General features: G+C 48.9%; 1 protein-coding gene across 5 annotated transcripts in view; it reads left to right on the forward strand.

The window, feature by feature from the left end:
- The window catches only part of AGAP1 (ArfGAP with GTPase domain, ankyrin repeat and PH domain 1), a 574,797-nt gene that overhangs the window by 228,904 nt on the left and 330,139 nt on the right, over positions 1-15,754 (forward strand). For all 5 annotated transcript variants that reach the window (XM_043462059.1, XM_043462060.1, XM_043462057.1 and 2 more), the window contains exon 6: positions 1,302-1,436. In XM_043462059.1, the coding sequence (XP_043317994.1) occupies positions 1,302-1,436 (135 nt within the window). The remainder of the gene's footprint in view (positions 1-1,301; positions 1,437-15,754) is intronic.

A 15,754-nucleotide genomic window follows, 5' to 3' on the forward strand; every position in this document is an offset into this window, starting at 1 on the left:
TCACGCCCGCGGGAAAAATGCCACGTCCGGAACAGTCCCTGAAAAGCCTGTTTCGTCTCACGGTAGCACCTGGCTGGAGCATCTCGGCCCCTCCTCTGGTCCTGTGTGCAGGGCGCGTGGCTGTCCCCCCACCGCATGCCCCTCCCTGTAACTCGGGAGTCATGGGATGAATGGAAACAGGGCTCACGCAGGCCAAGCTAAAAAAAAAAATAGCGGGGATGCAGGGTTCATTCTATCAGGAGACTAGTGGCTGGTGCCCAATGTCTGTTTTGCTGCCCATATCTCCCCATCTGTACACAGATCCTGCAGGAGGTTGGGGGGTCCCCTGCCCGCCCACCCACGCAAGCCATCTGTTCAGACCCGATGTGGTGCTCACACTTGTCTGTGGCCCCCTCCAGTGCCCCAGGTCACCTCCCACTCTTGCTCTCAGCCTTGGATCGCCCTTAAACCCGAGACACTCGGACCCCCCCTGCCCCGGACCCCTGCCGCCCTGCGCCATCTCCTGCAGGCGCGCTTCCCTGACCCCTGCCCTCCCGACCCGTCTCCTGCCCTGAGCCCACCTACACCCCTGGCCCTTCCTCGGCTCTGTCTCACTTTCTGCCCCCTCCCCGGCTGACCTGACGCCCCCTCCGTGAGAGCACAGGCTTCTGTCCCTCTGGTTCGCTGGGGTTTCCCTGTGCCGGAACGGGACAGGCACCTGCGGGGGCTCCGCGAGCGTGTGTCCAGCGGGCAGAGGGCGCCTGGAGGGGTTGGTGCTGTTGGGCGGGGTGTGTTTCATGGGCGCCTGTGCATAGATGGCCACTGCACGTAGTGACCGTGTTTTCTTCAGGAACCACGTTTATTTAACTCTTACCCTTCCCTCCCCTGGTGGCTCAGATGGTAAAGAATCCGCCTGCAATGCGAGAGACCCAGGCTCGATCCCAGGGTCTGGAAGATCCCCTGGAAAAAGATATGGCAACGCACTCCAGTATGCTGGCCTGGAGAACCCCATGGACAGAGGAGCCTGGCGGGCTACAGTCCATGGGGTCGCGAAGAGTCGGACACGACTGAGCGACTAACATTGTTGCATTTCCCCCTCCCCTCCCGGTCTTTGCGGACATGCTGTGATTTCATATCCAGGAACAGGGCCCTCTGGGACAGCTGGCCATCTGACGTCTGGGCTGAGCAGGGATAAGCGATGCTTTGATCACTCCAGGGCCTGAGAAGAATCCCCTCCCTGCTGAGTGAGGGGCCGCGGGGGGCGGGGCGTCCTCAGGCCGCTCGGGGTCACCGTGTCGCCTCTTCTTGCCCGTCTGTTGCAGACGCCATCAGCTCCACCAACCCGCGGGTCATCGACGACGCCCGGGCGCGGAAGCTCTCCAGCGACCTCAAGAGGTGCACGTACTACGAGACGTGCGCCACCTACGGGCTGAACGTGGAGCGCGTCTTCCAGGACGGTACGTACGCGCGTGCGTGCGGGGCATGCGCGGGGGGCGGGAGCCTGGGCCCTGCCTGCCGGAGGGGTCCCTCGGGGCCGGCGAGCATCCGCCCTGAGGCAGGCCGGCAGCCAGTTCCGTGTGTGCCGTCAGCCACCTCTTTGTGCACAGATGGACCCTTATCGTGGGCCGTTCTTTATGCACAGAACGTGCAGGACACACATGCATCGTTTCTGCCTCACTGTAGACGCTCAGTCTTCATTCGTACCCCTTTTAAAAAAAAAGGTTTAAATGGCAGCAAGTGAAGAAGAACTAAAGAGCCTCTTGATAAAAGAGAAAGAGGAGAGTGAAAAAGTTCGCTTAAAGCTCAACATTCAGAAAACTACCATCATGGCATCTGGTCCCATCAATTCATGGAAAATAGATGGGGAAACAGTGGCAGACTTCATTTTGGGGGCTCCAAAATCACTGCAGATGGTGACTGCAGCCATGAAATTAAAAGACGATTACTCTTTGGCAGGAAAGTTATGACCAACCTAGACAGCATATTAAAAAGCAGAGAAATCACTTTGTCCGTCTAGTCAAGGCTGTGGTTTTTCCAGTGGTCATGTATGGATGTGAGAGTTGGACTATAAAATAAGCTGAGCGCTGAAAAATTGATGCTTTTGAACTGTGGTGTTGGAGAAGACTCTTGAGAGTCCCTTGGACTGCAAGGAGATCCAACCAGTCCATCCTAAAGGAAATCAGTCCTGGGTGTTCAGTGGAAGGATTGATGCTGAAGCTAAACTCCAATACTTTGGCCACTTGGTGCAAAGAGCTGACTCATTTGAAAAGACCCTGATGCTGGGAAAGATTGAGGGCAGGAGGAGAAGGTGATGACAGAGGATGAGAGGGTTGGATGGCATCACTGACTCAGTGACATGGGTTTGAGTAAGCTCCGGGAGTTGGTGATGGTCAGGGAGACCTGGTGTGCTGCAGTTAATAGGGTTGCAAGTAGTTGTACACGACTGAGTGACTGAACTGAACTGAAGGGTTTCATGTTAGGAAGACAGGAAACGGAAAGAACAGAGGGAAACGGAAAGAACAGAGTCGGGTCTGGCCAAAAGTAACAGCGCCTTAGGCCTGGTGGCGGGAGCCAGTGCCAGCCTTTGGAAGTTACTTCTTCTTGTTGCCTCAGTCTTGATCTCTCACCTCCAGGACAGCTGTGCCTCAGGTGGGAAATTATCCTGAAGGAGCTGAAGGTTGCCCAAGGGATAAACAGTCATGGACAGGCTCCTGATGGCAGATGAGAGGCTGGGGGCGAGGCGGGTATTGCAGGTGGAGAGGAGCAGGGGGTAGGAGTTGTGGAGGCACCAGGGAGGGGGCGATCTCCCCGACCCCGCAGGTCGGGACTGGAGGGTCTGGGGTGGGTTAGCATCCCAGGCCTGGGACAAGGATGCTCCTGGCAAAGGGTCCTGTTTCTGATGGGTGGGACGGGAAGCAGATCCTTGGCTGCTGCCTCTTCTGGGTGAATTTGGGTTAGATGGAGCTTCGCATCCCCAGCTCTGGTGCTGAGACGTGTTGGGGGCCGAGCCAGCCGGCTGGGTGAGTTCTCATCAGAGGCTCCCTCGCTGCCCGTGTCCCGGAGTCTTGCTCCGTGGTCTTTTGTAGAATTTCTGCCCATCCCCAGCATTGGTTCAATTCAGTCACTCAGTCGTGTCCTACTCTTTGCGACCCCATGGACTGCGGCACGCCAGGCCTCCCTGTCCATCACCAACTCCCGGAGTTTACTCAAAATCATGTCCATTGAGTCGGTGATGCCATCCAACCATCTCATCCTCTGTCGTCCCCTTCTCCTCCCTTCAATCTTTCCCAGCATCAGGGTCTTTTCCAATGAGTCAACTCTTTGCATCAGGTGGCCAAAGTATTGGAGTTTCAGCTTCAGCATCAGTCCTTCCAAGGAACATTCTGGACTGATTTCCTTTAGGATGGACTGGTTGGATCTCCTTGCAGTCCAGGGGACTCTCGAGTCTTCTCTAACACCACAGTTCCGACAAAGAGGATGGGAATTTAGTTGTATGGATGAATGTCTTCTCCATGTGACGACTTTACTTGTACATTGAGGTTTGCAAACGTTAACTCTCCATGAATAAAGGAATTCATCTCATATGTAATAAACTAATTAACATCAGGGATGAGGAGTGACGAGGCTTCCCCACCAGGCTTCCAGAATGTCCCAGGAAGTGGGCAGGCCCCCTGTGTGCTGGGGCATGCCTCTTTCACCCTCACAGTGGACCCCGGGCAAGGGGAGCAGGATGAGGGATCTTTCCAGAAGTCATCTGGTAGAAGCCCACAATGTCTCCTCTCTGTGACAGCTGCTCAGTGATTCCATTGGTGAAGCATGTTCAACTCGAAGTGTGTGCACAGGCTTGTATTTCCCATCTATTTTGTTATTATTTTAGAAATTGCCATTAAGTATTTGAATCATACAGAGTCTGCAAAGGAAATAACATCTGCACTACTGCAACTTCCATCTCTATTGTGATTTTTATCCTTAAAATATTTTTATTTATATGAAAGTTATTTTTAAAGTAAAGTTGGTTTTTGTTTTTGCTTTTTTTTTGTGAAGTTGCTCAGTCATGTCTCACTCTTTGTGATCCCGTGGACTGTAGCCTACCAGGCTCCTCTGTCCATGGAATTTTCCAGGCAAGAGTCCTTGAGTGGGTTGCCATTTCCTTCTCCAGGGGATCTTCCTGACCCAGAGATCGAACCCAGGTCTCCTGCATTGCAGGCAGATGCTTTACTGTCTGAGCCACCAGGGAAACCCTCTATTTTATACAATAATCAGATGACATGTGTTTTAATTTGTTGATCATCGGCTCTTAATGATCATTGTTAGTTGGTAAAAGTAGGTGTCAGCCAAATGGGGAATATTCTCAGGACTTAGAAATAATTAACAACAGCCATCCACTTTAATCTTCAAGAGGAAAAAGAAGCAACTGGGAAGTTCTGTAGCTAGAGAACTCAAGCAGAGTCACGTAGCTCGACTAAAGGCACTTGCCTTCACTGAGACCCAGTCTGGGAGCCAAGAGCCTTAAGCATGTTGTTAAAACAGAGCACCGGGGGCTTCCCTGGTGGCTCGGTGGTAAAGAATCCGCCTGCGATATGGGAGACCTGGGTTCGATCCCTGGGTTGGGAAGATCCCCTGGAGAAGGGAAAGGCTGCCCACTCCAGTATCCTGGCCTGGAGAATTCAGTCCATGGGGTCACAAAGAGTCAGACACGACTGAGTGACTTTCCCTTCGCTTTGAGAAGTAATACACTCCCTGCTCATACTTGAGCTGGGTGGGCGACTCTGACTCAGGACCCAGTTACCCATGTCTCTTGGGAGCGTTCTGCGCCCACTGCCGGCTGCCCAGGGCGTTCTGTGCCCTGTATTTGCCCTGGCCATGTCTGGGAGAGGAAGTGTAGGCGGCCCTAGTGTTACTGCTAAGATGGTGATTTCTGCATGTGGTTGGCATTAAATTTTTTGAAAGTCCCTGGTCATCTGTCCAGATTAGGGCCTGAATACAGGAAGAAACAGGATTGCAGGAAGTCAAGTTCACTCTCGACGGGTGTGATTGTTCTGGTGCCCTGATTTTTTTTTTTTAAAGAGAAGTTTCACGTTCTGTAAAAGAACCAGGTGTGAGTGGCAGAAGGCCTTGCTGAGCACACCTTTCGTGGCGTTTTAGTTCAGCCTCTGGGCAGGTAAGGGAAGGTGGTGGTGGCAGTGGTGGGAGTTTCCAGCCTAGATGTTCGGTGATAACCTAAAACAAAGACCAGTTAACAACAGAAGCAAATTCTACCCTTCGAAGACCAAGCAGGGCTTAAAGGGAGAGAGGACACATTGGTGTGGGTGGTGAAAGTGCCCCGTGGAGGGTTACCCGAACCATCTTGGGAGGAGGAGGGTCTTCATGATGGACCAGCCATGATTTTTAGCTTCCTGGGGTTGGATTTTGGAAAGTGTGGATTTCAGTCATTCTTTGAACAGCTTTAAATCCCCCACCTTACACCCAGTGTCCGTGTTTGTGGCTGGTTTTGCCATGAGTGGCAGTGGTGTGTGATGGACGTGGGGTGAGCGCAAGTAGGGCATGTGTCACAGAATGGGTATCTTTGCCTAGGGACAGGGGAGGATCCGTTTTTTGTTTGTCCTGGCGTTTATGAAAAAGAGCGAATGGGCCTCTAAGGTTTTGGTGGTGTATGTCGTCATTTTTGTGCTGTGCTGCGGTCAGTTGTGTTCGGCTGTTTGCAGCCCCACAGACTGTAACCCGCCAGGCTCCTCTCCAGGCAAGGATACTGGAGTGGGTTGCCATTTCCTTCTCCAGGGGATCTTCCTGACCCAGGGATTGAACCCATCTCTTGTGTCTTCTGCGTTGGCAGGTGGATTTTTACCACTGAGCCACCTAAAACTATGGCATCTGGCTTGTGTATTTTAAAGATTCCTGATGCCTAAAGAGGAGTGGCCTCATACAGAATGAGAAGTGGAACCAGCTGGTGGGACAGAAACCCATTTTAATTTCCCCTTATCCGAGCTCTGTTTTGCCCTCCCCCCGCCCCACCCTCCACCTCACTCACTGGAATGAATTGGTATTGATGTGTGTGAGTTGTAAACACTTTTGTTTTATATATGTGCTTTCCCTTCACTATGAGAAGTAATACACTCCCTGCTCATACTTGAGCTGGGTGGGCGACTCTGACTCAGGACCCAGTTACCCATTTCTCTTGGGAGCGTTCTGCATATATATATATATATATGCTGTTCTGTTATTCCTCCCAGCATCAGTTGTATGCAGGATTTAATATTCTTGCACATGTATTCTAAAACTGTGGTTGTTTGTTAATCCTCAGAACATCCTATTACACGCATTTAAGGCCTACTCCCCACTGAAGGTTGGACTTCTTAAGCTTGTGTTCATAGAACGGTAGGAAACCTCTGTGCAGAAGTCTGCCCTGACGGTAATCGTTAGAGCAGCTCAAGACTGTAGGGCCCAAGACGCAGGTACACGGCGGATTGCCATCCATCCGCTTCCTTCTCACCAAGACTGCTGGATTTTGTCACCGGGTTGTACGTCAAGGGCAGTTGAGTGATCTCATGTGGGAGACCTTCTGTTCTAGGCTGGATCCACGTTACTTATATTAAAAGAAACAACTTCGTTTTAGGTAGCCGGGTAGAAAAGCTGGGTGACCGCATTTGAAGCGCTGTGTCTGCTTATCGCCAGACCATCGCTGGCTGGGGCTCCTCCTCGTGTGGTCCCGGGGGTGAGCGTTGATCCAGAGCCGCCCCCATCGTAGGAAGATTGGCGTCAGTCTTTAGGCCTCACCTCCCACCTTCCTATCCTTTCGCTGCAGTCCGCATTCTGGAAAGCACTTTCCTGCAGGCTATTCCGTCTGGGTCTTACCCCTGCTGGGGACGGTCCCTGCGTGTGGCTCCCCTGCGTGGAGGCCTGAGCCCCGAGGGGTCACAGCCGTGCCCCAGGTCGTGTACGCCCTCAACAAGCCTCAGTTTGCTTCCCAGCCCTTCCTGCCAAGGATGGACGCGCTGGTACCCCGAGAGTCCCGTTTCACATCCGATGTCCGCAGCCCGAATCACAGCGGGGTCGGGAACCAGGGCAGCCGCTGTGTTAGCGAGCCTGGTCTGTGCAACCTGATTGCAGATGTGAGGGCGTCATGACTGTGAGCAGCTTCCGGGCTCCTCTCCTGGGCAGGCGTCGTCTCACACTGTCCTGTCCCCGACCCCACAGTCTGCTGTTCTCTGGGGAGGGACGCGTCGGTCAGGTCTCTCCCATTCTTGCCTGGAACCAGCTTAATTTTCACCAGTGAGGTGACCTGTTTTTTTATTGGTATCATTGCTGTTGTTTTTCTCCTTTCTTTAGTTTAGGAGAGGTTACATTTGAGCCAATTTATTGTTCATATATATATATATATATGCTGTGCTTAGGGACTAACACAACGCAGAAAAGATTTATATGTATATTATATATATAAACATATATATGCTGTACTTATATATACGAGCTTAGTCGCTCAGTTGTGTCCGACTCTCTGCAACCCCACAGACTGTAACCTGCCAGGCTCCTCTGGCCATGGGGATTCTCCAGACAAGAACACTGGAGTGGGGTGCCTTGCTCTCCTCCAGGAGATCTTCCTGACCCAAGGGTCAAACCCGGGTCGCCCGCATTGCAGGTGGATTCTTTACCATCTGAGCCACGAGGGAAGCCCAGGAATACTGGAGTGGGTAACCTATCCCTTCTCCAGGGGATCCTCCCGACCTAGGAATCGAACCAGGGTCTGTATATCTATGTATATATTGTTGTTATTGTTCAGTCGCTAAGTTGTGTCCAACTCTTTGCGACCTCATGGACTACACAGCCCACCAGGTTTCCCTGTCCTTGGTTATCTCCTGGAGTTTGCTCAAACTCATGTCCATCGAGTTGGTGATGCCATCCAACCATCTCATCCTCTGTCTCCCCCTTCTCCTGCCTTCAATCTTTCCCAGCATCAGGGTCTTTTCCAATGAGTTGGCTCTTCGCATCAGGTAGCCAAAGTATTGGAGCTTCAACTTCAACATCAGTCCTTCCAATGAATATTCAGGGTTGATTTCCTTTAGGATGGACTGGATTGATCTCCTTGCTGTCTGAGGGACCCTCAAGAGTCTTCTCCAGCACCACAGTTCAAAAGCATCAATTCTTCTGCACTCAGCCTTCTTTACAGTCCAACTCACACATCCGTATATGACTACTGAAAAAGCCATAGATGAAATAATAAAGTGGCTCCAATGTATAAATGTATTTTCTTTTCCAAAGGAGTACTTTCAAAGATTTTTCATGTTCAAAAGCAAGCCATGTGTGTCCACACATATAAATATGTTTAATATATATTGACAAGGTGAACTAGTGAGTTGCCATCTGTTAATACGTCCTTTTTATCATTTGTAATAGTGACTGATATTTATATCACAGTTTAAGGGCTTGTGATGTTAGACAGATCTTAGGAGGCCTGGACACTGTATTCACTGAAGGGTTGGCTTCCTGAAGTCACATCACATTGCTGGTGCTGGGCCAGTGTATCCTTTTTTGTCTTCATGGTACCTCTGTGCCCATCAGGTCATGTCCCCTCACCCCCTCCCCTGACCCACACCCACAGCCTGCTCTGCAGCGAAAGCTGGATATGCAGAATTTCCTGGGCCAAATGGGTGGTTAGTGCCTGTTAGGATGGGGCGAGAAGGGTTCAGCTGCTTGAGTTACACTTTTTAAGGGGGTTTACTAGTTTGCTGGGAAAGACTGAGGGCAGGAGGAGAAGGGGACGACAGAGGATGAGCTGGTTGGATGGCATCACTGACTAGATGGACATGGGTTTGGGTGGACTCCAGGAGTTGGTGATATGGACAGGGAGGCCTGGCGTGCTGCGGTTCATGGGGTCGCAAAGAGTCAGACACAGCTGAGCGACTGAACTGACTGACTAGTTTAAAATTCTCTAAGAACAGGGAAGACATGAAAACGGTTACCCGCCTGGGGTGATGCTCAGTGGAGCAGGGGTAGGTAGAAAAGGAAAACGGTCATCAGGTTTGTCTAAGTTAGCTGTTTGAGTCTAAGAAGGTGCTCTGACCCTGGTTTAACCACGGGTGTCATCAGCTGTCCCTGCCTGGTAGCTCTTTACATGGTCTGATCCACTGGAAATTAGAATCTGCAAGTTGTCCCCAAAAGGGCCACATTGTTCCATCCTTGATAATTTTTCACGAAATTTCAAAGATCCCTGATGTGGAGTAGACTTTTGATTGAACCTATGGGCGGAGGGTGTGTGTGTATGTGTATAGTGGGGGGTGGGGGTGTAGATTTGGGGGGGGGGCCCTGTTGGTATTGTAGCCCTTGTTTATGTTTGAATAAGAAAGTGTGTACATGATTTATAGTAACTGTTTTTATAAAGCATGACATTGTCAGTACCACTTGTATGTGCGTTTTCAAATTCAGTTAATCTCTTAAGCAAGAAATTAACAAATTGAAATAATGCATGAATGCCAAAACTAAAACAGCAGCATTTTGTGTAGTAAACTGAATTCTCAGAGATAACAAAAACAAAAGAAAAACTTTTGAGTTACTCTTCAGGAAAAAAAAACCTGAGTTCAAGTTCTTAGGGGTGGGAAGTTTTAAACCCACGTGTTACAGGCAAGCCGGCTATCTGGCACGTGATTTGTAACCAGATCTTCCAAACACAGTGAACAGGTGGGGAATGTGTCAAGGTGGGACCAATAGCTGGTCTGCATCCCCTAATGTGGGGCTAAGAGGTGATGAACCTTGCATAACCCAAGTGTCGTAAAATATGATTATTAATTTGTCACCAGTATATAATCAGCTTGTCCCTTATCTGAAGTCTCTTTGTCTAGAAGTAAGAGTTTATCTCACATTATGTTCAGGGGCCCAGAGGACTGACTTTTATACCTCTTTAGACTATCGATGGATTTGCTTAAAAAATTGGGATTGACATTTATACACTTTTTGTTTATATGTGTCTGACTCTTTGTGACCCCGTGGACTGGTAGCCCATCTGGCTCCTCTGTCCATGGGATGTCCCAGGCAAGAATATTGGAGTGGGTTGCCATTTCCTCCTCCAGGGAATCTTCCCAACCCAGGCAGGGATCGAACCTGCGTCTCCTGTGTTGGCAGGTAGATTCTTTACCACTGAGCCACCAGGGAAGCCCATGTGCACGCTGCTACGTGTAAAATAGATGACTGATGAGAACCTACTGTTTATCTCAGGAAACTCCACTCGGTGCTCTGGGTGACCTAGGTGGAAAGGAAATCCAAAAAAGAGGGGATGTATATATACATGTAGTGATTCACTTGGCTGGACAGTAGAATCAAACATGACATTGTAAAGCACCTAGAGCCCTATAAGACCTTTTTAAAAAAATCATTTATCCAAAATGACAGTTTTTAGGTAGAGGGGAATGTCTAGATTATCAGTGCGGTTCATACTCCCCAGACTGCAGCCACTGGCCGTCGTGATACCCAATCAGGTATGAAACTTGATAGTCCTTAAACTAGTTTCTGATACATGTAGAAGGAACCATCTCAAGGAGGGGCCTCTCAGTTCTTTAAGACATAGCGTAGGCGTCATCTTAAAATCTTCGTTAAAATTGATGATGTTATTATAAACAGCAAGAGACAGGAAGCCATCTCTTACCTCACGGTGTCCTGGACTGTTGTGTTGATGGACGCTTTGATCTTTTCTGGCGGTTTGGTTCCCTAAGTCTGGGGTTTTTTCATGCTGTGCTGCTTTCCTTGGGAGCGTCGAGTGGGCCCCGATGCTCATGTGTGCGCAGAAATGCCTGAATTAACTCCCACACTGCCAACTCAAGGTCATTAAACATGCTATTAGTAGATGTGCTCTGTTTAGATACTCTTGTTCAGAGCCTATCTTTTGCTCATAGAATTAATTTTATCAATGCCATCGAAAATGGTTCTTTGACTACTTTGCTGCAGTGTGGCATCAGAGCCGTGTTTTGCCCCAGGAGTCCTCCTAATGGCTTTAGCCAGCTTGAATTAGCTTGATGTATCATTAAAGCATACAAATGGCTTTTATTTTTGTTCATAATCTGTTCATAATGCCACGGCATTCTGCTCTTTCTAATGTTTTTGAGATGATTAAACGGTGATGTACTTTTTGACCTATTTAACCCTCCAACAGAGTGTCTGATCAAAAGGACATGAAGATGTGACTTCCCTAGGGTAGTCAGAAGTTGTTACCATCTCTGGCTGATGTTTCCAAGTTCTTTTGAAGTCCTCTGTTTTTTATAACATTTTTTCACTTATAGAGCATGGACTTTAGCCAGGTATTTTTAAATGGAAGTATCTTTGATTTACAATGTTGTGTTCATTTCTGGTGTATAGCAAAGTGATTGAGTTATATACATGTGTATATGAGTATACATATATATATATGTGTATCTATACATTCTTTTCCGTTGTGGTTTATCAGAGGATATTGAATATAGTGCCCTGTGCTATACAGTAAGACCTTGCTGGTTTTTGTCCGTTCTGTATATAATAGTGGCATCTGCTAACCCACTTCCACCCCATCCATCCCCCAGCCCCCTCCCACTTCGCAACCACAGGTCTGTTTTCTGACATAGCCAGATTTTGGGCAACCTTTACTCACTGAGGAACCGCTCAGTACCCACCAGGTTAGCAGCACCAAATCGGTTCATTTCGTGAAAGGTGAAAGTAGTCCTTAAGGGGGGTTGACTTTTACATGGTGAGATGCTCTGATGCAGGACATGGTACCTTGTCCCCATGGACTTGGGTATTTTTTTACATGCTGTGTACTGAGGGAGCCTGGCAGACCCTGGCTCCAGGAGTCAGTCAGGGAGCCAGGCTTGGAGCAGATGCTAGGGGTCCCCAGAGACCAGGCTCTGGAGTCTGCGGTTAGTTTGTGTATTTAGTGCAGAGCGCTGGGAACTTGGTGAAGAGGGGAGCAATGCATTAATACCTTGATCCGTGATCTTCCCTGATTTCAGGAAAAGTAAACTGTGGAAAATGGATTGTAGATTTGTCTTCCCAGAGACAAAGGTGTAAAAACCTTGATGAGTAAGTTTTGGGTTTCATGAGACTTGCCAAAGAAAAGAGAAATAGTTTTTAAAGGATGGGAAATATGGAAATAAATACCACTGGTCAGATCACCATGCAGTGGCTGTTTTTGTTAAAGCCTGGTGGGGTATATGCACATGGGTGCCCATGTGTCTGAATAGACAGAGTCTTGGGCTTTGTAATGTTTTACAATCTGCTTTTCCACAAAAATACTTTTTCTACAAAGTAATTTCTAATTTTTTTTAGTGCATTCCATTGAGTCACTATAACAGCTTTTTGGCCCAGTCCTCTATTAGACATTTCATGGTCATGTGCCCCTACCCACCCCGGCATTTATTTATTGTTTTTAGAATTAATGCTTCAGTGGTGACTCTTTGCCTAAAGCTTCATCTCCATCCTTCATCATTTTTTTGGGACACACCTCTGGACGTCAGACTACTGGTCAGCAACTTGCAAAGCTTTAAACCCTCAGCCTTCCAGGGAGTCTGAACCAACTCAGGTTTCCTCCAGCAGATGTCTTTTCTGCCCACTGGCCACCCTGGATATTTTCATTTGAAAAGCGCTTATTGTTTATAGACAGAAAATAACCATACCTTCTAGTGTTTTGTTCAGATGTTAACTTCCAACAGGTCTGTCCCTTAATATAAGAGATAAGCACATTTCCTGCAGTCAGCTGACTTTTGAGGAGGTGGCAGCCAGTCTTCCGGGAAGGATAAAAATATTATTATTTTTTGATAATCTTTCCCTTGCTGCTCCTACAGAGGTCCTTGCCCTCTCAGGGGACCAGGCAGGTTCTCTGAGCACCAGCACCCCCAGCCCTGGGCAGAGCTGTGACCTCGGCGGCTGGATGTCCACAGACCTTTCTCACCGGCCTGCCGGTGTCACCGTGTCACCGTGGAGAAAGGCCTCCTGGGTGCCTTCTAAGGGAAGCAGGGAGGGCCCAGGCCCTTGCGTCTGGACCCACTCCCATTTCCATGCCCCTGGCTGGGTGCCCGGGGCTGTGTCTCTCTGTCCCGTGTGCATCTCTGTCTACAGGGAGCCCTGTGGCCTGACCCTGCCCTGCTCCCAGTGCAGCCATAGTTCAAGGAGGCTTTTTTCCTATGAACGTTGGGATTTCAGGAAACTCCCCATGTGTAACGTTGTCCGTAAATTGAATGAAAAAGTACTGAGCACTGGTGCAGTCGTCTGGATGCCAGGGAATACTCCCCTGCCCGCACCAAGATTGCACCTTAAATGAAATACCAGTCTTCTGCATTTAAGTTCTTCTCTTGCCTGACCTTCAGGCTTGTAGGATTTCACATCGGGAAGGACCCGAGGCCTTGTCTGTTCACCCCCAGCTTTATAAACAAGCCAGCAGGACTCATGGGGCCAGTCCAGGCAGGAAGCCCCCTTAGGAGCAAAGCAGAAACTGGAAATGAGGTCTGTATCTGTTGGCAGCACAAGTTTCACCTTTGTCCTGACAATGTAATTCTTATATTTTTAAACCCGATAGTGAACGAAAGTGCTCCAGTAAGTGATCATTTAGTTCAGTTCAGTTGCTCAGTCGTGTCCATCTCTTTGCGACCCCATGGACTGCAGCACGCCAGGCCTCCCTGTCCATCACCAACTCCCAGAGTTTATTCAAACTCATGTCCGTTGAGTCGGTGATGCCATCCAACCATCTCATCCTCTGTCGTCCCTTTCTCCTCCCACCTTTGATCTTTCCCAGCATCAGGGTCTTTTCCAACAAGTCAGTTCTTCGCATCAGGTGGCCAAAGTATTGGAGTTTCATCTTCAGCATCAGTCCTTTCAATGAATATTCAGGACTGATTTCCTTTAGGATTATTTTTTAATAAAAGCCATTTCACCTGTGAGGAATCTTGGCTTAAATGCAGTGCTATAATTTTGAATTATAAATCACGAATTATTTCTGATATGCTACCTAACAAAAACACATTCACACAGACTGTTTTCTTTATATGATAGGATATGTGGGCAATAGAACTAGGTCTGTGACAGGATCTCTGAGATTCAATGAAAATAACAGCAAAAGACAAGTACTCAGTTTTACAATTTAGTGAGCTGCCACTAGGAGGCATCCGAAGCGCTCATAAGGATGATTCTCGCATAATTGTACCTTTTGCCGTCTCCGTGCAGAATACAGACATCATAAAACTAACACACTGGTTTAAGAGGCGATTTAGAGCCCTGTAATAAGATCCACTCCATAAAGTATGTGAAGTTACTGGATCAGCAGTGCACGAAGGCAGAAGTAAAAGAAGTTTCATCTGCTTATTGGAATGGGGAGGACAATAAAATTTTCAAAGATGAGATCATGTAGTCTGTGGTTAAAGGGACCCAAATCCCTTTTTTCCTAGCTTTGTCTCGCATCTAACTTTACAGAAGAAGCAAAGAAAGTTTCGGCCAAAGATACACTTATTTTTATATATGGATTTATTATAATAAATAACACTTAGAATAAATTAGTATAGTAAATGGATTTCCTTGGTCCATCATTCTCATTTGACAGAAGCCAAGAGCTCTGCTGGCCCAGGCGCCGCACTGTGGGGTCTGCACCCTGCATCTGAAGGCAGGTGGCACGCTGGCCGCTCACCGGCACCCAGGCAGGGCAGGTGTCTCTGTAGGACTGGGGTGCAGCCCCGGCCATCAGCCTCCCGGTTTGGGGGAGGCCGTGGGCCCTTCACGCAGCCTGGCAGTTAGAGAAGAGACAGTCAGGCTGACATTCCCGGGCAGGAGGGAGGGGGTTGATCGGTTTGGGGAAACCTCGGTGGTCTTTGCTGCACAGGTGAGCAGCCTCACTGAGGCGGTCTTTAGGCCCCTGCGGTGTTGGGGGCCCTCCCAGAGAACAGGCAGTCACTGCCTCCTCTGCGGATCAGCAGTGGGCTGGGGGATGCGGACAGGAGAGTCTCTGGTAGAAAATGATGCACTTACCTTGGGCCAGTCTTTGAGTTTCTTGACATGGTGCTGTTTTGTTATTTTGCTTTATTTTGTCCTGTTCTGTTAGTTCATTTCCCCCCCCTAAGGTTGATAACTTCACCCTCTTACTTTCCACTTATTTATGTTTTGCTTTCACCTTTTTATTTTCTCCCACTGCATAATTCCCATTAGACATGGTAGCATCTCAGCTCAGAAAATTTTCAGTTTATTTGGAAAATGGTATTAGTTACACATTGGGTGCCTCCAGTGAGAAACATATCAAGCCACAGGCTTTTCTGTACAGGTATTCTTTTATTGGGTTACTTACAAATGGAGTGTTCAGAATTGATAAGAGAATTTGGAGGGTCCCACGATTTTCAGTCCTCAGGAGAGTTGGAATGGGGCAGAATATTTTGAGCAAGAAGAGGAGTTGGGTAGGAGTGGGTACATTCACCCGAATGAGATGTGAGATCCCCTTGGAGGACAGCTTTCACAGAACGGGCTTTCAGAACCAGAGACTGTTTACCAGCCCCTGCCTGTGAGAGACCAGAGCTGGGGTGTGTGGGGGTGGGGTGTGTGGAGATGGGGCAGGGCCCAAGTTTGCAGGTATTTCCATTGAGTTCAGTACACACTTCCTGCATGAAACCACTCTCAAAGGCACCCAGGTGGGTCCACAGGCCTGGCAGAAAGTGAGCCTGGCTCCATAGTGAGGCTGGCAACACACACATCCTTGAGGGTCAGTGGGCATGGACATGGTCCTGGGACCCCTCGTATTCTGAGTGAGGGCTCCAGGGGGCTGGACTCCAACTCAGCCAGAGCAGTC

The sequence above is a fragment of the Cervus canadensis genome, chromosome 2 (assembly GCF_019320065.1).
Source record: "Cervus canadensis isolate Bull #8, Minnesota chromosome 2, ASM1932006v1, whole genome shotgun sequence".
Classification (NCBI taxonomy): domain Eukaryota; kingdom Metazoa; phylum Chordata; class Mammalia; order Artiodactyla; family Cervidae; genus Cervus; species Cervus canadensis.